The sequence below is a fragment of the Dermacentor andersoni genome, chromosome 4, assembly GCF_023375885.2.
Source record: "Dermacentor andersoni chromosome 4, qqDerAnde1_hic_scaffold, whole genome shotgun sequence".
NCBI lineage: Eukaryota > Metazoa > Arthropoda > Arachnida > Ixodida > Ixodidae > Dermacentor > Dermacentor andersoni.
The window spans coordinates 33,033,616-33,055,500 of NC_092817.1; the positions used below are offsets into that span (position 1 = coordinate 33,033,616).

The window sequence follows — 21,885 nt, forward strand, 5'->3', positions numbered from 1 at the left end:
TAAATAAATAAATAAATAAATAAATAAATAAATAAATAAATAAATAAATAAGCGCAACGTTTTAAGCGTAGAGATGTAATGCGGCTTATTATTCAGGCAGTGCTTGAATGGTCACGCGCGTGAACTGTTGGTGAGGACGAACTCTACAGTAATAGCATACCTGCGCGCCAAGCAGGCGGACGTGCGGTCTTCCGTGATGCAGCGCCAGCTGCAGGTCGCCGATGAGTGCGGCCATGGCCGAGAGCACGCCTTCGTCGAGCCGGTTGAACTCGTCCAGGCAGCCCCAGGCACCGCTACGGGCCAGACCCACCAACAGGCGGCCTAACGAGCGCTCGTCCATGCTCTGCGTGTAATTTCACAAACTAAAGACCTAACTAATTAAGCTGGCGGACCTGCATCGCAAAATGTTGGAAAAGAAAACTCAGAAAGAAGACGCAGACAGGAGAAAGCGCATGAACGTGCGCTCTGCTACGAAAAAGCGCGAAGAATTTGCCATTATTCGCGCAGATGCGGCTACAAATTTTCCTCAAGACGGTGAAGGTGTGAATGTGTAGCAGCGGCGTTAAGGGTGCCACTTCATGATTTGGAATCCCATTCGGCCAGAATAGGAGAAGGTTCGGCCACGCGCACGCTACTACTGTGGAATTGGCAGCGGTGGTCTTAGCAGCATGATTGCCACAAGAACATTATAAAACATGCAATGCAAAGAATTCCATTTACATTTATACCGACTTGCAAGCAGCATACAATGCCTGCACTGGGCAAAAAAAAAAAAAAATTCGAATGCCGATTGTTGAGGAAATTCAACAAATTGAGCACAAGTTATTGACCACAAGCGGAAGTCAACTCCGAATTAAGTGGTTTCTGGCACATGCCGGAGTAATATGAAATTAATGGGTAGACAGAGAGACACCAGCACCTCTTAGACGACAATTCGTGCCGTACGCAAAAGATATGCCCCGCCCACCTTCACCCACCGATAATATAGAGGCCCACCAATCCGCGCTATGCAGAGCAAGAAAAGAGAGGAAATCGCAATGCGATTTTTATTTCCCGGAAATGCCGAGACAGCAACCACGACGAACCCGAGTACTTGTGAGAAGGCTGGCCACCAATACAATGATGTCACTCCACAGGAGACATCTCTTCTTTGGTGACGAGCCAAACGAAGGGATGTGCAAAACATGCCAGCAACAAGCCACTACAAGACATGTGATGTGGGATTGTCTTAGGCGCGAGGCAATCCGCAAGCGCATTATGAGCGAAATACATCGAGGCATCCAGCCAGCCACATGGGATGATTGAATTTGACCTCTTCACATCAATCAGAAAGACGTTTCCTATCTATAGGCGAAATTTTCCGAATTCGAATAGATGAAGACGGACAGGCCATCGTCTTCTTGGGAATCGCCAACGAAGACACAAACAACCAAAGCCCCAAGGCCCCCCTAGGGAACATCAGGCGTCTATATAGGGGGTCTCACCCCCTAGGTGAGGTGAGGTGAAGACTCACCTCTTCTCGACCGGGTGAGGTGAGTCTTCACCGCAACAATCAGAGATTCGACGAAGGCAGGCATCGTAATGATGAAATTAAATGTAGAAAGAATGTATTCACATAATTTGTACGTGGTTGTGACTCTATCCGAGTCTTGAGCGGTTCTGCTTAACACGGGCGATAGGAAGGCCTTAAATAACCCCTCGCGTACAGCCGTTACAGTCGGTGGAGAGGTCCCCTCCGAAAAGGCCATTCACTTCTCGTGGTCTTGTGGTAGCCTGCTTGTGAAACTTGGAGAATTTGGGGAACTAGTAAAACTTGAGGAACTTGAGGAACTTGGGACCCATGGCCTGCGTGTTCAGCGCAATCTTGTGTCCCTTGTGAGGCTGTGAAGTCAACCATATCCTCCCCTTCCTGTCTCCTCCTTTGTGTCCTGTCCTTCGTATACGCTTAGGATGTGGAAGGGGCCATAGGGGTGACGCTTTCTCTGAGATGTGGGCAATTACCTCGACACAAGAAAGCAAGCTGGAATGCTTCCTACACTAGAGAGGTCGGATTCCAGGCCGATCATAACAGCCATCAACACACGCCTCTAAAGCTTAAAGCAATCAGGGCTTCTAGCTTTCTTTGAAATAAAGACGTTTGAAATAAAATAAGATATCCTTTAAACTATAAGAGAAGCAGAAGAATAGAGATATGTGATAAGGGTAGAAAGAGGGTGCCGCCATTTTCAGTTACGTCAGCGCCGCCATTTCGACAATAGGACTCGTCTTTGCGGAAGCATTGACGAATGTATGTCCGCTACGCTGCGATACTGAACTTTTGGATATCTTATACCACAAGTACAGCATATGGTTAATCAATGTAGTGTATAATTGCTGAAATCGCTTGCTATAAGCAAGTGCTGTGCTACTATGTAAACAACTTACGCCTGTGGCGGGGTCGCCCGCGAGGAAACCAAAATATTACTGATTACGAAAATTGCTTTTCACCATTGATAGATAGGATACACACCTCATCGCAGTTGAATACCAGCACTTGCCGTCCCAGAGCATTTCCCAACGCTTTGACCGACTCCGTTTTCCCAGTGCCTGCTGGTCCGTATGGGTTGCCCCCAACCCCCAGCCGCATGCCTGCGAACGCATCAATAAGGCTGACTCAAGTCCCAGCACACGCGTTTCACGCCTCGTCGCACACAGTCTAAATAGAAGCGTGGAACGTAATTCATCTTTGGGAAATTAGAATTACTAGTTATTTTGTCGAAATATCATAAATGCTGCCTCCAGCCTTATAAAACATTCTAAAAGAAATCATTTTCAGTCCCAGTCTTCTGCCCACGACGCCGCTCGAAGTATATTAATAAAGTATCTCTCTCACTTTGCTGCCTCTTGAAAGCGCACATGCGGATTTACGTGTCCGCATGTCCGGGTGTCCGCGTGTCAGCGTGTCCGCGTGTCCGAAATCTGAGGAAAACGAAGATCAGTCAGGAGACAATGGCTCGAAGAGTGTGCATGGTATAACCACCAGACACCTATAGCCTCTCTGAACCAAATACTGTTAACGTGGCTTCTTATCTGGTAAATGTAAATGTGCATTGTAATATGGTATGCACTTTACACATGACGTAGTAAGAATCTAGGTGTGTCTATACATATGATTGGCGTCTCTGACGTGCACAAGAAAACCTAGGGGATCCAACCTCACTTATGTGTATGCGCTGAGTATGCGTACTATTGTTTAGTGAGCGCAACGTGAAATGTGAGAAGTGTGAAATCACCCTAAAGGAAGCTCAGTCCGGGCATAAGTTGTGGCTAAGCTGCCGCCCGTCAAAGGTAAATCGCACTGGCAGATGGAACACGGGCTGCCTTCAGTGCAGCTCAATAAGAACTCACCTTGAGTCAGACTGACGAAACATTTGTGGGTGAGAGCCGTGTACACAAGTCGGGGAGCGCTGCCCTGGTACTCGTACGTGTAGTCGAAAGTTGCGTCTACCATTTTAACAACAGCCCGTCCGTCGCGCAGATAGAACCTGCAGCAGGGCAGCATTGCATTATACTGCTGCGAAGAAGACACGTGCCTCTCGTCGTGTCCTTAAAACCGCACTAATATGCCGGAGCTTGTGTGACAACCGCATATGCAGGGAGCGTCACTTAGGTTCCGAGACCGTTGCTGATGAATGCACAGAGTCAACGCACAATGCATATCGTATAGAGCAGTAAAGCCTCTGGTATGGTAATACCCCTTTCAGTGTTTGCGTTTGGCTTGCACACGTTAAATAAAATTTCGAAATTTAGGAGCCGTTTATCGTTGAGTATAATTTAAGCAGTGACGTTTGAAGCAATTTGTTAGAGGCACCTGTCTGGGGCTCGCTCAGCGTGACGTAAACGTCGCTTGCCACCCGGAGAGCATACCTGAGTTGCTTCTGCCAGTGCCAGTCGTGGACCGAGCGCACATCGCGGGCACTGAGTTCCTCGACGATCGCCAGTCGGTGAATGGCGTCGATCAACAGCGCGTGCAGAGAGCCCATCTGCGCTCCCGCGGCAGCCAGGAGGGACAGCTGCGAGCGTACCTCGTCCAGGAGCTGAGCCAACCGCCCAGAGTCCAGGGCGGCCTCGCACGCTTCTGTGAACCGAATCCACTCGGCCAGGCACACCACCTGACCACGAATTCAGCACGTATTTAATATTAGTTCACTGCTTTTTCCTTGTAGTGCTCGCCACTAATGCACTAATGTTTCGACAATTACTTCCTGATCGTATCAGCACCAATGACTACATCCCTAAGGGTAGGCAAAATCATTTTCAACAACACATGCGCCCAAAGGCTAAGCAAACGGGTCGTGGTTCACCCAATAAGGCTGACAGTTTCCGTAGTAAAGGGAAACATAGAATTAAAGTTTAGTGGTAGCGTGGCATTAGCTCAGCGTTCTTTTACATCATAATGGAAAGAGAAACATAAGAGTAACAACTTCCGCACTTTGTGTGCAGTGTTCTGCGGATTGACTAGGTGCCAACCCTTGTTTACTTTTCTTTTGCAAGCGCCATAGCTAACTGGACACTTCACGCGACAAGCGGAGGTGCAGATGCCGATGACGGCGGCACAGGAATGTCTTTTCTTACAACTTTATTATCTGTTATTTCATCTCGCGAGCATAAACAGAGTGAAATTATTGTCTCGCTATAAATGAAACACTTCAAATTCTCTACCCATTTCTTGGTATCGGCGACTGTTACCTTTTTGGGAGAACCGCGCCTCATGCATTTCACCTCCAATGGCGGCATGGCTTCATGACATCCGATATCCGATTAATACAAGCGCGCACCAAGCCGGACGCCCCGTTCCTCGACGGCGGATCTCGCACACCCCATCGCAACGTGCAATCTTGCATTCTCCACCTTTTCCATAGTGGCTGGTCACTGCTTTCGATATCGTGATTCTTCCTTAGTAGCTATCAGGGCACTGACTTTCTCTGAATTCACAACGTCGATATGACAGTGAGATCACTGCTCATAGGCATGCGTGTGCATGCGAGGAGCTTGCATATATATGCGTGCAGCTGATTGCATTCGTCTACCTGCGTGTGTGCTTCTAGATGCAAAACACTGGTGTCAGCTAGCGCAATAAGCATACCTGGGCTGGATAGAGCGAGGAGTCTGGACCCGGGCTTGCAATACTGTCCCGTAGCAATGCTTGCAACGTGGACCGGATCTCCTGGCTCAGATCACCAAGCCAAACCTGGAAGGGCCCCGACATACAACGAGCGGTAGGGAACACTTTTTAAACTGACCCAAGCTTGTCGGAAGTGCGCAAAAAATATCTTGATTCTCGCTGAGTTGCATATCGCACGGAGATAAATTTGAGCGCTGACTACCGGCGGTAATCGACATCAGTGGCCTGGAGTTGACATGTCCGCTTCCGTTTAAGCTTTCAAATCGTCTGCAGTGCCTTAACTTGTAGTGTTGCCACGTAAGAGAATAATCGTTACATTAAAATCATGGTGACACAAATACACGTTCAACGCCGGGGTGGTTTTAGATAGGACTGTATCGACATGAGGCCCTAAAATATTTGTAATTACCGGTCAGCATTTAAACGACCCCACATGTTCAGCACGGTGCCTTACAAAGGCAACACGAACTATTTCTTTTATTGCTCTTATTTAATTTAATACAATTAAGAATGACTGTAACTACTGTGCTGTGCACTTCTTTTTTTTTCTTTCAAAGAACGCGAAGATCTCGACGTAAGCACTTTCATATGGCTAGTGGATTTATCTATGACTTTTAACAACTCAAAGACTTAAGATGTGCTCCTCGGGCATTTACCTTGAAAGGTAAATGTTATGCGAAACTAAACATTAAAAATCGTGTCGACGATGATAGCACATGTGGTCACTGGGCTCCAGTGGTCAACCACGTGACAAACTTTTTGTCAAGCAATGCAAGCGAGTTTGAGACGCTGACCTCCGGGTCCGGTGTCAGCTTCACTGGCCGGCTGAGAACGAGCTTCTCTCCCTCGGGCGAAAGCACGGCTGTGACGCAGTCGTCGCCCCACTCGACGCGGTGGACGGCAGCGAACAGCTTGCGCAGGTGCGGTTCCACCGCGCTTGGACGATTGCCCAGCACCTCCAACAGGTCCTCGTCACCCAGAAAGTAAAATCGAGGGAAGCGGCTACGCTTGTCCTGCGCACGGTTGCAAGAAGCTGTAGGTGGGCCAACTCCGACAATCTACCGCATCTCAACGTTAACTAATTGATTGGTTCAAGCACGCTCAGTGCACCATTGTCCTGACGGAGTGACTGGGTACTTGTGGAATGACCGCAGAACAAAACAAGGACAGGGACCAGTACGCCACAAAAATATCCGCTATCAAGTAAACTTTACCGACGACTTTATGAGTCAAGGATTGTCACCATTAGGGCAAACATCTCATTAGCATTCTAGCGCTTATATCAGCTTTATTCTTGATTTAAAGCCTTTAAATGAATATTTACTTAACTGATATCCGTATTAGGTATAGCGTCGGCCTCTTGTTCCCACTGTTTTATTTTGTTAAAGCTGCTCCGACACTGTTGGGCGAAGCGGTTCTCACATTTCTCTCGTTCATTCGATGCTCCACAGAAAGAGAAGCAAAGTGGTTTGTCATTTTTCAAGGGAAGCAAATCGAAATCGCACCTCCATGTGTTGGTGCAGCGCCCTCTGGCACCGGCCCAGTTGGTCGGCCAGGGTGTCCAGGGCCTGCGTCTCGGCAGTGCTGCCCACGAGCACGATTCTCTCGTCACGGGCCACGGCCGCCATCAGGGCCCTGCGAAGGTGCGTTACTTATGGGCACCACACTGCGCATGACCACGTTACTTAGGAGATAAATAAAGTCAATGTAGAACTACACGACTTGGATCACGACGTAGGGTCCTTAACAGAGGCGTACTATTAGGGCGCATTCATCTGTTTATCACTAGTTCCTTCCAATCCGTAGTCGTGGGTTCCCTGCTGGTGGCCTGGATGGGTGTCCAGGCGTCGCACCACGAAACTAGCCAATATCCGTAATGCTACCAGCTGTGTGACCTGAAATGATCACTTCCGCCTTTTTGCACACCGCGGGGGAGTGAACTTAGCGTTTTGTAATGGCAGAGGGTTCATCGGGGGTTTATACCCTTGTGATCGTAAGTTTGTCGGCATCTTAAGCTTCATTGCCGAAAACAGTGTTCTTGAAACGTTAAATATTGTTTAAGCACCGCGTTCACGAGAGATTCATTATAACAATACTCAGCCCTGAAGCCCCAGGTAAGTGCGCTTAAGGGTATAGTTTTTCAAATGCACCTGATACCTTCAAGAAGTGTCGGGAATCCACGCGTAGTGTCGCGCTCAGACGTAAAGTACGGTGGTGCGTGCTGCTCTATTCCAAGAGTAACACACGTGGTGCCCGCGAGGCGTTTAAATGTAGCTAACCTGACCTTCTTGAACACTAATCTCGTTACGAATTTCAACTGCCAAGATCTTCTGCCACTATACTCTCACCAGCCGAACATGTCATTGTGTGGCTCACGATGATCCATGAAACGTGCACGCGGCGCGATGCCTGACGTCGCAACTTTGAGGCACCTGCTCCATTTCGTAGCCGTCCAAATGCAGTGGAAAGACGTGCCCGCAGCAACGGCTAGTTAGGTACCTCAGTTGCCGGCTGGCGGCCTCGAACCGGGGTGCCTGGTCGGGAAGCAGGGAGCGTGGAGGGCCCAGGAGCGGCTCCAGCTGCAGCCACTGTTGCTGCACGCGCTGAAGGCCACGCAGCGCGGGCTCCAGGCGTGCCAGCCGCTCCTCCCACAGGGCAGCACCATCCGCCAGGCCGGCGCTGGATCCCCCACCCCGGCACGCTTCGGCCAGGGAGTGCACCAGAAGCTGCAGCTCGCCGACCTGTGTGGTCGCATCCACGCGCGGAGGAGCTTTTTTTTAAGAGCAGTAAAGTGGAAAGCTGGGCGAATAGGAATTGGTGCATTCTTAGAATCAGCGCGGGAATCGGCGGCAACACTAAAAGGAAGGACACAGGAAGAGCGCTGTCTAACAACTTAAGTCTATTACAAAAAAAGAAAGAAACGCAGAAAAAGGAAAATTCCATCTACGCGCGCATGTCATTAGATCACATGGAATACTTAATTAAGCATTAAAATTCAATTATGGGGCTTTACGTGCCAAAACCACTTTCCGATTATGAGGCACGCCGTATATAGTGAAGGACTCCGGAAATTTTGACCACCTGGGGTTCTTTAACGTGCACCTAAATCTAAGTACACGGGCGTTTTCGCATTCCGCTTTCATCAAAATGAGGCTGCCGTGGCCGGGATTCGATCCCGCGACCTCGTGCTCAGCAGCCCAACACCATAGCCGCTGAGCAACCACGGCGGGTAAATTAAGCATTTGCGTCTCGTAATCTAACAAAGAGATATACGGCTCCGACAGGCAATCATCGCGCATCTTTTGTATGCGAAAGGCTTCCGCAAGTTCCCGAGCTTGTTTTCCTTTGTGATTACGAATGATCTTAGTTCTAAAGGCTTACATTCTCGTATTTTATGGCATGCTGGAAGATGGGAGGTAGGTCTTCCCTTTAGACTATTATTGTGCTGGCGTACGCGCTCGTTCACGCAGGTGCCAGTCTGCCTAATGAAGGGTTTTCCACAAGACAGAGGGAATTCGTAAACGACGCCAACCGACGCAAGAGACAAAAGTGTTTTGTATGCTTTACAGGGCAACCAGCAGTAGTTAACCTAAGTGCCTTCCTCTCGATTGCGGCGCAAGCTTTTCCAACGTGTAGGCTGGCAGAAAAAAAAACACAAGAACACTCGTCGGGATCGTCCTAAAATGAACTATTCTTGGCATGTCGTACTAAACACCACATGTTACTGTTCCTTCTGCCGATTTGTGACGCTATCAGTTCAACACGAAGACTGCTGCCATAAAACGTGGTGTTCTAGCGAGACCGTTTCCGCTTTACGATAAGAGATAGGCGTATTGTATCAGAACATGTGTTATGATAGGCTGATGATGATTACGGTAATGAATGTCGTAATGATATCATTATAATGATTATTCCAATAACTGATAGTGATGGTAGTGTTGTTAGGCACAGTGCGAAAGCAAGCCTCTTCGCCAGCACACGGTTTTCGCCCTTCAACTATAAACTGGCTTCTTAAACTGGATCCGCTCCAGCTGTGAGCAAAAACAAAACGTTTCACTTGTGTCATAGGAAACAAAGAACATCGAAACGGTGTGATACAATGTAAAATGTGTCATTTCGCGCCAGCTGGCAGTGCGCGAACGGTACGGCTCACTTAGCAAGTCACGAAGGCGGGACATCCCACCTTTCCCAGCACTTGGGCCCATTCTTGCACGATCATCATGTTGTTGCCTGCGGAATCAGTGTGGTCCACCAGGGAAAACCGTGCCGTGCTTCCCCACACGTCAAGCTCGCTCAGGATGGTCCGTATGTTCGCCTCCGAGCGGGCTCTGCTGTTCAAATCCTGCGCAGCGGCAAACGGACAAATTCAGGAGTAGGCACAGTGTGCAAATGGCGTCGGTGCACAGTTAACGCTGCCACTGAAGGGCCACCGTACCTGGAGCTGAGCTTTCTTGGTGGCCAGCTTGGGTGCGACGGCGAGCAGGTGCGACAGGCGCAGTTCTTCCAGCGGCCTGCCAGTCGCCTCGGCCAACTGGAACAGCTCGGCCCAGTGTTGTGCCGAGAAGGCCTCCCCGCGGCACAGTGGTAGCATGGCCATCGCTGCCTGCGTGTTGAGTTCGATGCGAGTCAGCTTAATTCACTCTTGTTGACCTGGGCTTGTATTATGGTATTATTACGTGGGAAGAACACCGCTCTGACCACTGACGAAGCGGCGCGGAAACCGCGAACCATCGAAAATGCACCACTGGAAAATCGCTGCCCTTGTTTTAACACGTGCAAGAGTTATTCAGTGCCTCCTTTTCACCCGTAGCGGTCATGGTTACTGTTAGCTCCAAAAAGTATAATTTGGATGGCAGCAAGCAGCAAGTGCAGTACACAGCGCCGCTCACTATAGCACGAAGAATGTGCATGCAGAGCGTGAAATGACTTGTTTCGAGTGAAGCGACTGTGTGTATTTAAAGTAAATTTTCTTCGATGTCTCTATGCAAGAACATGCTTTTTTTATGTGGTTTAGCAGACAACACATGAGAGCGATGTCATCGCTGAGACAGGCCATAAAATATGCACGCAGTTTGGAAGCGACTTCCATTCGCTATTTTGTAGATATCAGTGTCCTGTGCTACATCAGCGGTCCTGCGGCTAAAAGAGGGGGGAAATGATAATCGTGCTGTGCCCTATAGGCCGTTTCTTGACCTTATAACAAAGGACGTGCTAAAAGATGTATACGCATTGAAGGTTACGTTTGCGCATGCATAAGCGAAATGCATGAATAAATGAAAGCTGCGAAAGTATGCTCGCCCGCGTGTGTGAAATTTTTTTAGATGATTCTGTAGATTTGCTTGATTATCAACTTGAGTTTGGACTTCGTCATACAGCGGAAGCGAGGACTTTGGACGTTGTTACTTGCTTTTCTTTATTTTATTTATTACAGGACTACGTGATGTTGACACGTGCTCGTTGATTCATACGCGGAAGCGCCGTTTGCATATGGTAAGCACTGTTAAAAGAAAGTCAGGACGTTCTTATTAAAACTTGTTCGGTGCGGTGCTACCATAGACATCGTAGGGAAAAAAAAATGACTGCTAAAGTTCGTCAGATTAGCAGAGCAGGTGAACACACATGAATCGAATACCCCCGTTAGCATTACAAGTATCACATCGATCCAGACATAGCAGTGAAGTGTGCGACAAAGTGGAGTGAGGGCTATTATATTATTACGCCTAAACTATGAGCATATACTGAAATTCACGTTCATCTCGCAGCCTAACGGTCACGAGCAGTGCATGTAGTACGGCATCATCATTAGTGATTGCCTATGAATATTATAATTAACATAACCACTGCTGCTCAGCGCAAGTCATCAGTGGTGTCGTAAACGAGACAAGAAGCAGCCACCTTGTGCGCGTCGATTTCCTTGTAGAGAGACGCTGCGACGGCCGCTGGTGTGGCAGGATCCTTGGCCCGTTGAGCCCACTCCGCCAGGAAGTGCTCCAACTGATGAAGCTGCCCCCTGCAGGCAGGTTAACGGGGTTCAAGAACAAAGTCTACCGTCTTTTACCAGGAGTTCATCTGTTCGCGACACGCTGGAACTTTGATATGACAGCTTATGCTCGACGAGACCCCGAATATCGAAAAAAAAAAAAGAAATTCGTGCTTGCGAATCACATGTGCCAACAAGCACGTTTTCTCGATAAGGAAGCGTAATTGGAAGCTCACTCTCTGGCACTTCGGTGCGCGTCACCGTCGATCATGCCGACAATAATAGAGTACCCATGCCTTTCTTTTATTTGCTTTTTTTTTCAAAGCAGGAGGGCTCAGTTCGCCAAACTCGTGAGACAAAAGCTCTTGGTGTTTCAGCACTTCGCATTTGAACGTTTCGTTTGGGTTCCAGTTGTCTAACGTTCCTATTCCATAGCTGTTCTACCGACGTGCCTCATGAGGATCCACTGCTGTTGGCTCAGCTCCTGCAGCTCCTTGCGGAACTGCTCGCGTAGTGCCCAGGCGGCCTCGGCCTCCCGCAGTTCCTGCTCGGCCGTCGCCAGCTCACCAGGTCCTGCCAGGCCCAGTTGCTCCGCTTCGGACCTGCGCATACAAGCTGCCTTGTGCTTCCTGTCGTGTCCACCACACCGCAGCCTTACGAAACACGCTCGAGGCAACAGGCACCTCGGCAACAACATTCTTTTTCCCGACATTACAGCGAACCAAGAAAAAATGAGGAGCACAGTTACGTTGTATGCAACAGGAGGGACCTCATTCGTTCGCAGTTAACTGCCGCAATAGAAGGCATGATAAGGGAAAGTACATATTTCCACGTAGTATCGGTACTATACTAGGTACGTGTAATACTGTTCGCTCATTTAAGAATGATTGTCTATCTGCCTACAATGATGGCGTACATGCAAGAAGCTGGGAATGAGGGCGCTCGGGCAGGTATACGTACAGGGCAATATTTTTATTTTTTCCCATTCCTTTTTATTCTTAGCACCGCCATGGTAGACAGGTTGTAAGTGATAATAACGTAGGAGGCGTAACGCTCGAAGCGATACAGACATAAGAGGAGAATAGGCATTACGCATTATGGCACCAGATTCTGTGTTCTTTTGGCGAGCGTAAGCCATTGCCTGGTGCAAATTAACTGGGATCGAATTCACAAAGCTTTCAGTTCGTAAGTACAGCTTGCCATCGGCCGGCAGCCTTCGCTTATAATATATGCGCTACATCACGACTATCTGGCATGCTCTCTTGCGAACATTTCGATTCTAGCTTAAGAACTATGGTGAATACGGGCCTATAATGCCGATAACACCGCCGTGATCATCTCGAATGCCCGGACCTACGCGGCGGCGTTCGCCGATCCGGCGAGCAAGGCACTCACGCCAGCCGACTGCGTGCGTCCTGCAGTGCATCCATCTCGGCCCGCAGCTCGCCCAGGAGGTTGGCCGCCTCGTCGCCCAGTCGGGGACGTGCCTGTTCCCAGCGGGTGAGGAAGCGCTCCCGCAGCTGCTCGAAGTTCTCCAGGCGGGCCGACGCATTGGCCTTCAGCACTTCCATCTGCAGAGGTCCCGGTGTGTATAGGTTGTAAGGATCGCGTCGTTATAACGCGCAACCGCATTGTAAAAAGAAAATCAGCCGCTTCTGTCACTGCCCCATCATGCCCTGTACGTTGCTTCAAACTTAATTCTCCGTAAAACTTCATTTGGGCCTAGTTGGTACATAATTCTGAACTTAAACTTACAGCGCAAACACCTAAGACGAACCACAAAAGGAAGACACGACACACACTGGCGCTGAGTGTGTGTCGTGTCTTTCTTTTATGATTCGTCTTAGGTGTTTGCGCTGTAAGTTTAAGTTAATTCTCCGACCTGACAAAAGTATACTCAGGACGCTCGAACTCAATGACTCGGGCTGAAATATGTCTCGTTTTTTGCGCCCAGACGCGTTGTTGATTATGCGGTGGTCCAAAGACTGAATATGGCCACGACAAAGAATGCAAGCCACTGATTTGCAGAGTTAGGCACAGCCGACGGTCTCAAAAGCTGCAGCAGGTCCTGCTGTGTATTTATAAATTTGTGTCCACAGTTGCGTGTGGCCTGTCCATCCCATTCAAAGTGCCGTAACTTGCAATGCACTCGTTTACCGAGCATGTGTTGCCGTATCATCTCGGATACAGTAGTGAGCCACAGCTTGCCTAACGTGCTTTCTCTATTGCAAAACTTTCGCGCAGCCCATAGTGACGCCTCACGAAGGATTCATGATGCGTTGGCATGAAAACAACGTTAGCAAGCACGTTCGCCAAGCTGCCTCGACCGTCAAGACAGGCATGTTACTGCCTTATGCCCCACCTGGTGCGCGACGACGTCCCTGTGCTGGTGCAATCTCTCATCCAGGGTGTCCCACAGCTGTTGTAGTCCGTCCATGTCAGCGGGTGGCGGGCGGCGGGACCAGCGTGCCAACAACTGCTGCTTGTCGCGAGCGGCCGAGTACGTGTTAGTAGCCTGGTCGCGGCCGGACACGGTGCGGCCGAAAGCCGCGCCCAGCTGCGCCAGTTCCTCCGCCGTCTGGGCACTGCCGGCGAGCGCGTCCAGGGACGCCTCCAGGTAGGAGCGCACGGCGGCCGCGTCGCGTGCCACCGAGGCGCGAAGTTCGCGCACCAGTCCCGACTCGAGCTCGGAGAGAGCGAAGTCCACGTGCGAGCGCACAGGCGCGTAGCTCACCACCAGGCACTCGAAGCGCTCCTCGTCCCTGTGCAACATGCAGCCGCCGCCATTTCTCGGTTTTCGGAGCCCGAAAATCGAGCCCATCTTTGAACGATACGAACTTACCTTTCCGGTGTATTTTTCCTGTAGAGTTATTCTCCCTTCGTTTCGTACCGATCGGGGGTCGGTCGCATTAGGAGACGTCAATTTCAGTGCATTACACTTGGCTACGCCAGCGACACTGGATGTTATTATGTGAGTGGGCTCACCTGCCGCGAACGTTATTATTGCGACAGCAATTATATGAACACTACAAGAAAATTTTCGCCACCGCCGTCGTCGTCAGCGTCGCCGTGCGGCTCCGCATATACTTCGTTATATGTATGCTATATGCTTATCCATGCCGTATGTGAACGTTATATTGCTACACTAAGCAGTCACTAAGGCTTCTGACGCCAGGTCCTTACGTTCTCGCCCACAAACAGACGTCATGAAACATAACGTTCAAAGTGCATGTTTTTATCTCCAATCTTCTCAAGCTATTAAATATTAAAAGTACAAGACAATATCAGTAATCAAACCTGAAAGTGGCGTAATTTTACTAGCCCGTCTCTTAACTTGCAGCATAGTGGCTCTTGCACGATGTCATTACAGGCCCTAGACGGCGTGTTAAAGCTTTCAAGGGTGCCAGAAATTCTGGCCCAACCGCGTATGTCGCGTCCGCATTAGTCGCATCCGCGTGTAGTCAGAACACCGCCAAAAAAGTGCAACACTAAACCTTGCTATCGTAGTGGGTACTTGCTAAACTGCCTTTTTTTTTCACGTCGCAGAGTTCCCCCAGTGCATGCAGAGTAGCCAACTGGACAGTTACCCTGGCTGACCTCTCTGCCTTTCGACTCTTATTTTTCTCCATCTCGTTCACTCCAGCATCTTACGGCGTCTCCCCGGCTCTACCATTAGATCGCATGCATATGTTGGTTGTCCGCGAGCACTCACGGGAACGCTTTTCCAAACTCCTGGCACTTGGCCTTGACAGTACGAAAGCTGTTCTTCCAGTCCTCCGGGGACAGCCCCTCGGCAAAGGCCTGCAGGTCCAGTGAGCTCAGGGCCACCCATTCCTGCAAGAAGTATTCTATACTCGGTTCATCTTGTGCACGACAAAGAAGTGATCGCGAACAGATGTCTGCGCAAGGAACACCTCCTTTCCGCACGGTGCAGGCGTGTCTGCCATACCTGGAAGCGTCCCGCGGAGGCCTGGACGGAGCCGAAGAGCCGCTGCGTGCGCCTGTACAGGTCCACGAACTGGTGCGCGTTCCGGTCGACGATGACTGAGAACACGAGGCTCTGGTCCACTGCGAGGTCGTCACTGACGCCGCGAAAGTGCAGTGGCAGAGCCAGGAATCGCTTGACCTGCTGGTAGTAGCGCGAGCGTACTTCCTCCAGCGGCGGACGGAAGCACAGCTGCCCGCTTCTGCGTCGGTGTCGTTACATGAGCCGTGTGGCGACGTATTTATCCCAGCGGGTCGTTGTACGTAAAGTATTCCCCAAAGAGGCCAGTATTCACAAACCTTCTCGCAGACACTCTAAAAAATGTTAAACTCTTAAGGATGTTTGCTTGTCCTATGGGCAACGCCCTAACTTCTAAGGCTATAAAAATATGTACTGCACATGACAGCGAGCTCTAACACTACACGTGCGATGAAAAAAGACGTAGTAAAAAAGCTGCGTCATAATTCTGACCACCTTGAGAGCACAGAAATGTGTGGCACGGGAATTTGTCAGCGATAGCTATGAAATTTTATTTAATGCACTTTTCGCGTCATCTATCGCAGTAATCATATCACAAGCGCTGACTAATTAATAAGCGCTCTTACGTAAGTAGAGTTTTGTGAATACAGACAGAGGTGGAATAATTCACAAACAAATATATTCGTAAGAAATGTATGCCATCGTCCGACCACTGTGGCTAATATTATGTTGAGTATATATCATGGTATCACATCAAATTTGCTGGAGCAAGTATGGAATCTGCTGGCGCAAGTATGGAATAAGCTAGCGCAAGACAGGGGCAATTGAAGATCGCATGGGAGAGGCCTTCGCCCTGCAGTGAACAAAAAAATAGTATGATGATGATGATGATGATGATGATATCATAGTTTGCCGGGTCTCATTCTTATGGACAGTCAACCACAAAAGTTCACGGACCACAGGATCTCAGAAAACGTTCAATTTCCGAGCAGCCTGTAACAGCAGTAAGTAAAACCGAACATCACAATATGGTTCAGGTATACTGGCAGAGCCTGTAAATGCGAATACTATAGGCTGCGTTGTGAGGCTGCGCAGATGTTCAGCTTTTTCTCAGATCTCGTGTTCCTTAAAACTTTTGTGCTTGACTGTACCTCTGTAGCGCATGCGAACTGCTTCGTGAACACGGGCCCTTGACAATCTAATACTTATGCTTGAAGATTTACTGCCGATTAGCCTGCAACGGGGTGAAATGCGATGTAGTGCGCGCGGCGCAGCCTTCATGCGCGACGTTTCGCACCTGCAGGTGAGCTCGATGCGCGTTTCGGGCAGGTACTGCAACAGCGTCTCGAGGCCACGCAGGTACTGGCACTCGAGGGCCTTGTACAGCTGCCGGTCCCAGTGGGCTCGCCAAGGGCGCACTTGCTCGGGGCTTTCCTGCGAGTATAAACAAAACTCGTGTGTAGAGATCGTTTCAAAGACTGTCGCTGGCGGCAACCTGTAGAGATTGTCTGCATGGCCGTTCTCCCTGTTCAACCACTTCACTGCAGCACTTCAGCAAGACAAGCGCGTGTAGGTCACCGTTAACCTGGCCTTTGACAAAACAGCAACTCTAACTAACACGCGATCCCAGCAAGGCAAGATAAGGAGACGTGCTAACCAGAAACTGCACATGCGGTGAACGACTCATTACACATTTGTATTTCTCCGAAAATTTAGCCTTCATATACGTTCTCCCTGCACTCCTCGTCACTACACCCCCCCCCCCCTCCCCCACCTCCACACACACACACACCACCCAAATGCGAACTCCGAGCGTAAGATTGATGTGCAGTCGCAGTTGCCATCGGAGAAACACGTTCGCTCACGTTTATGCGATGTTAGCCGATGCTGTTCAACCTGGTAATGATCGGAGTGGCCGAGAAGCTCGGGCGCATCGAAGACGTCAGGCACACCATCTACGCGGACGATATCACGATATGGGTGACCGGTGGCAGCGACGCCCACATCGAGGGCGCGCTGCAAGCCGCCGTCGACGCAATAGAAGACCAGCTGGAAGGCACCGGACTGAGATGTTCGCCGAGCAAATCGGAGCTTCTCATACTCCCATCTACCAAATACAACAGAGGCAAGTCCAGACAACGCGAAAGCGAAAAAATCAGAATCGTGACCAAATCCGGCAACGTGATCCCCGAGGTCGGCAAAATTAGGATCCTAGGCATGGTCATCGAAAAGCACGGAAGGAACGGCGAAACCATCACCCGTCTCAAGGCAAAAGCAGCCAACGCGATTCGACTCCTCAAGCGAGTCACTTCTCGAAAGGCTGGCATGAGAGAGGAGAGCCTAATTAGGCTCGTCCAATCTTTCGTCATCAGCCACGTCGCGTACGTTGCAGCCTACCACAGATGGCTACAACACGAACGAAACAAGATCAACGTGCTCATCAGAAGAGCGTACAAGACGGCGCTGGGCCTGTTCGAGTCCACAAGCACGACCCGCTTGTTACAACTCGGGCTACACAATACGCTCGAAGAAATAGCCGAAGCGCAACGGACCTCTCAACTGGAGCGGCTGTCCATGACCAAAGCCGGGAGGAAGATACTGGACGATCTGGGAATAAGACGCTCGAACGAGGTGGAGATGAAGCTCCCCGTCCCCGAAGAGGTCCGACGCCAGACCAGAATCGACCCCATACCGAAGAACATGAATCCCGAGTTCAACAAGGGAAGAAGAGCGGCGAGGGCCAAGGCTCTCATCGACCAGCATGCCAACGACGAACACGCGCGGTACGTGGACGCGGCCGAATACCAACGGAACGCCTTCGCAGCGGTCGTCATAGAGGCGTCAACCGGCGCCACGAGGACGGCAGCGAGCGTGAGAAGCACCGAAGCGGAGCAAGCGGAGGAGGTAGCCATCGCCCTGGCCATCGCCGACGCAGAATGCCACACGGTGCTGAGTGACTCAAGACAGGCGGTGCGTAACTTCGCCAAAGGGCAAATCTGCAGGGAGGCTGAGCGCGTACTGCGAGCGGTAAAACTAGACGAACGAAAAGTACGACTCAAGTGGTTCCCGGCGCACGCGGGCGACGCGTCGGAACGCAATGAGAACCTTAATGAGACGGCACACGCCGCGGCGCGAGCGCTAACCAACCGCGCCCCGGCGACAGACCGTCCGACGTGGTTCGGAACTAAGGACCGCATGACGGATTACAATGAAATCGCGAAGGCCTACCGCTTGGCTCGCAGGACTCTTCCACCCCCGCACCCGAGACTGAGTCGAGCGGAGGCGGTAGTGCTGAGACAGCTCCAGACCGGATCGCTACCGAGCCCTAAACTGATGAATCGCATGTACCCCGAGACGTATCCGACAGATATGTGCAGAGTCTGCCGGAGGGAGACCTCAGACTACACGCACATCTTGTGGGAGTGCATTAAATACCCAGAAGACGCTAAATCAAGAACACTCCCACCGCGGCTCGAGGCAGCCGCAAAGAGCTACGACCGAGACGATCAGCTCTGGGCCGTCCAGCAGGTCCTCGAGGCGCTCGAAAGGCACGGACCCAGCGAGCCGGCAACGGCGAGCGGAGACCCGCGCCGAGTAACGGCAACTTCGAGGATGACGTAGGCCCTCGTCGGGGCGCGCGAGCGCCCAACTGCAGGCATAAATAAAGTTTCTCCAATCCAATCCAATGTCACGTTCTTGTAGCTCGGAGATCCACGAAGTTCGAAGATTCATACAGAGACTTTGACAAATAAATCGGCATGCGTTACCGCACGTTACCTAGTTTTCCATATTTAAAAACAAAATATTGGAGTAACTATTACGCGATATTTCTGCTGATATTGCGATGGAATTTTGCAAAAGACCCTACAAGATTCGTTTTTGCTCGCTTGCCGGTCTTCTTTTTATATCGTTCGCCTCTTCTCATTTTGTCTCCTCTAACGCTGCTAACATGCCCTCGCGCTTAAAGAGGCATAGGAGCCACCAACCTGCTGCTGGGCCATGGTAGCTCTGATGTCATTGAGCACATCCTTCCAGCTTTGCTGCCGGCACACAAGGTCGAGGTCAAACAGGGACATCACCTGCGCAACATGACCTTGTGATGACACGATGTTGCCTGCTCAAAAGAAAAGTGCGTGCATCCATAGAAGTTTTCATCGAAGTATTTCCAAAGGGCGTTCCTGTAAAGATAATTTGCTTGGCCTCACGTTGAAGGTGTGAACATAAAACGACGCCACAGGTGGGGAGCCACCGCTTGTGGCTTTCGATTATGTTATGCGAGTAGCAATTTTGAAGCAACCGTTACAGTTCTATGGTATAGCTCTATGTCCTAAGCGAACCTCCATCAAGGATAACACACTGATTCACCCGCGCTGTCCATTTAAACACACTTGAGCCGCAGAAAAGGCGACGTTTTGGAAAGCCATCGTGACCCGCTTCCTTAATTCGCGCCTACCTATTATTAATGAGTTTTAGTTTGAGTAATGAGTAATTAGTATTTTTTTTGACCGATTTGCTTGGTTACTCTCTATATTGTCTGGGCGTTTGTAAACGTCAAGCACCAATGAAAAAGGACATTGAGGGATTCAGTAGAGTGTGTTGGACAGCAACATAATTGCGCAGGCATTAACGTAATGCTGACAGGCCTTGTAAGAGAAAGAGGAATCCCTATTATTGTAATTATTCGGTTTGAACACATATGAATCATAAACAGAGAGGGAAATAAGAGAAGAAGCAGGCTTAGGCAGGCCACCGACAGATATAAAGTACCTTCTTACTCTTTAGGAAGGAGGGGATAAAAACTTAAAACACTGAAATTGAATTCAGTAAGACAGAAAGTAAAGAAGGAAGAAAGAACGCGGTAGATCACAAGGACTAAAGTACAGGTAGTGGTTTTGGCTAGTTGGTATGTCAGGATTACTGGACAATGCGCTCGTCATTGTTTGCATCGTCGTTCACTTGTTCTTTTGCTTCGCGCTACCGCTCTCTCCACTAAAGCAAAGCAACGACAAAGAAGAGTGCGGCAGTAGGAACAGAAAGAAATCACCGCATGTAGCACTAAATAAAATGTAATTTAAACAAGAAACAAAACAAGACTCAAATCTCGTCTCTCGCACAGAATAAATGTGCTACAAACGCGGAACCGGCCAAGTCATTTTCTCCTGGTCAATATATAAGAAGGGTAGCATCTAGAAATGAAGCACTGCGCACTTCCCAAGCCTGCAGAACAGAGAGGGTACCTTCCGGCACACTGCTAGATGCAGGGCACGCAGGTGGCGGTTGCGGCCAGCCAGCCGAGCGGCCAGGGCGCGCAATCGTCCGACAAAGGCGTCCAGCGCCGCAGCGTCTCCCCAAGGCACCCGCTGTCTCAGAGCGCCGGTCAACTCCTCGGCCAGTCCCAGCATGAGCGGCCGTTGGCTCGGAATCATCTGGTCAGCCACGGTGCTGTAGAAAGACGCAACCTGGGCGCAAGCGCGGCGCCTTGGTTCTATGTCTGCTGCGTCGTTCGACGGCGTGAAAGCAAGACCGCTCTTCGAGAAGTTCGAGATCGAGTAGCCGTGGCAAGAGATGGCAAAAGACGGACAACATTCCGCACTGCCCGGCTTTTCGACCTTGATTCAATGCGTCGGTGTTTCACCTTCAAAAGAACCGCCACGCAACTGAGCATTCAGTAACTCCGCACAAGAGAAATCGCAATTCCCAATGCTCCAAGTATAGCTAGAAATACACGCAGGGATCAATCAGACAGTAATTGCATTAACAGCGGTACAAAAAAATGCGTTTAAGTCAACAATTTTAACACAGCAACTACTACTGCTGCCACAGTTATCTCGCATCTTTAAAAGCACTCCCGTTGAAAGATTTCGCGACTTTGGCCTCAAAATGTTATCGAGTGGCACTGCAACGCATGTTATTTCACCGCGTGACGTATAACGTAGGTTAAGTCTGAATCAAGTTGTTTTAAGAGGAAGCTTTAGCTCGGGCGCAACTCCGACGCGGCCTATATTCAGATACATGTAAAACGTAAAAACGCTTTTCTGTGATAACCCCTAGACCGATTTTAATTAAACTTGTTGCATTTTTTTAATGCGAGGGTAAATGCCTCAGGGCATACAGGGATATAGTATGGGGATGAATAAGGATGATTAAATGTATGAAGAAAAGATTTGCTGATCTAATGAAGTCCAAGAGGGATCGATAATGTGGTCCCTGCGTCCAAGCAGTGTAATCGCTCGGATTATGCGGCAAAAGTCCTGCTGCTGCTAAGTGCATGAGCCTCGTCGGTTTCAGTGCAGGGCAAACCCACAGCAGGTGGTGCATGTCGGCTTCAGCATTTCGAGACTTGCAGAGTGGACACCCAGGGCGAGGATATAACAGGCGAAAGTGCGGCCACTTCCGAGTCGCGGCAGGGGTGAGGGCAACCCCGACCTGGATCGGAGAAAGTTTAACTCTAGTGACTGTTGGAAGCGGGATTTCGATTTAGGACCTGAATTCTGTTGAATAAATTTTCGAAAATTCGAAAGTTAAAAAAAGAATAGAAGCGCGAAGATAACAAATTAATAGCTCTCCGTCAAGAACAGATATCGCAATTCTGTAAACGGCATCCATTAGATCATTCAAAGCGGACAAATTCGATATGTCAATTTATATATTACGTGAATTTCTTACGTTGTCTACAAGGGTTCTGAAAAGGCTGTATTTACACAATACTAAATTTTGTGAGATTCATGTGTAACATATCAATTTTGTCCGCTTTAGATGTACTATATGTATATGAGA

General features: G+C 49.7%; 1 protein-coding gene across 1 annotated transcript in view; it reads right to left on the reverse strand.

The window, feature by feature from the left end:
- btv (dynein cytoplasmic heavy chain beethoven) overlaps positions 1-21,885 on the reverse strand; it is an 81,138-nt gene that overhangs the window by 58,747 nt on the left and 506 nt on the right. Inside the window, exons 2-21 of the mRNA XM_072287594.1 lie at positions 20,346-20,567; positions 19,095-19,187; positions 16,406-16,542; positions 15,072-15,331; positions 14,857-15,007; positions 13,507-13,906; positions 12,540-12,715; positions 11,581-11,746; positions 11,223-11,233; positions 11,017-11,174; positions 9,600-9,763; positions 9,341-9,506; positions 7,664-7,934; positions 6,670-6,799; positions 5,959-6,177; positions 5,126-5,230; positions 3,907-4,151; positions 3,388-3,524; positions 2,510-2,628; positions 161-343 (exon numbers count right to left, since the gene is read on the reverse strand). Coding sequence (XP_072143695.1) covers positions 161-343; positions 2,510-2,628; positions 3,388-3,524; positions 3,907-4,151; positions 5,126-5,230; positions 5,959-6,177; positions 6,670-6,799; positions 7,664-7,934; positions 9,341-9,506; positions 9,600-9,763; positions 11,017-11,174; positions 11,223-11,233; positions 11,581-11,746; positions 12,540-12,715; positions 13,507-13,906; positions 14,857-15,007; positions 15,072-15,331; positions 16,406-16,542; positions 19,095-19,187; positions 20,346-20,534 — 3,480 coding nt within the window. The 5' untranslated portion in view covers positions 20,535-20,567. The remainder of the gene's footprint in view (positions 1-160; positions 344-2,509; positions 2,629-3,387; positions 3,525-3,906; positions 4,152-5,125; positions 5,231-5,958; positions 6,178-6,669; positions 6,800-7,663; positions 7,935-9,340; positions 9,507-9,599; positions 9,764-11,016; positions 11,175-11,222; positions 11,234-11,580; positions 11,747-12,539; positions 12,716-13,506; positions 13,907-14,856; positions 15,008-15,071; positions 15,332-16,405; positions 16,543-19,094; positions 19,188-20,345; positions 20,568-21,885) is intronic.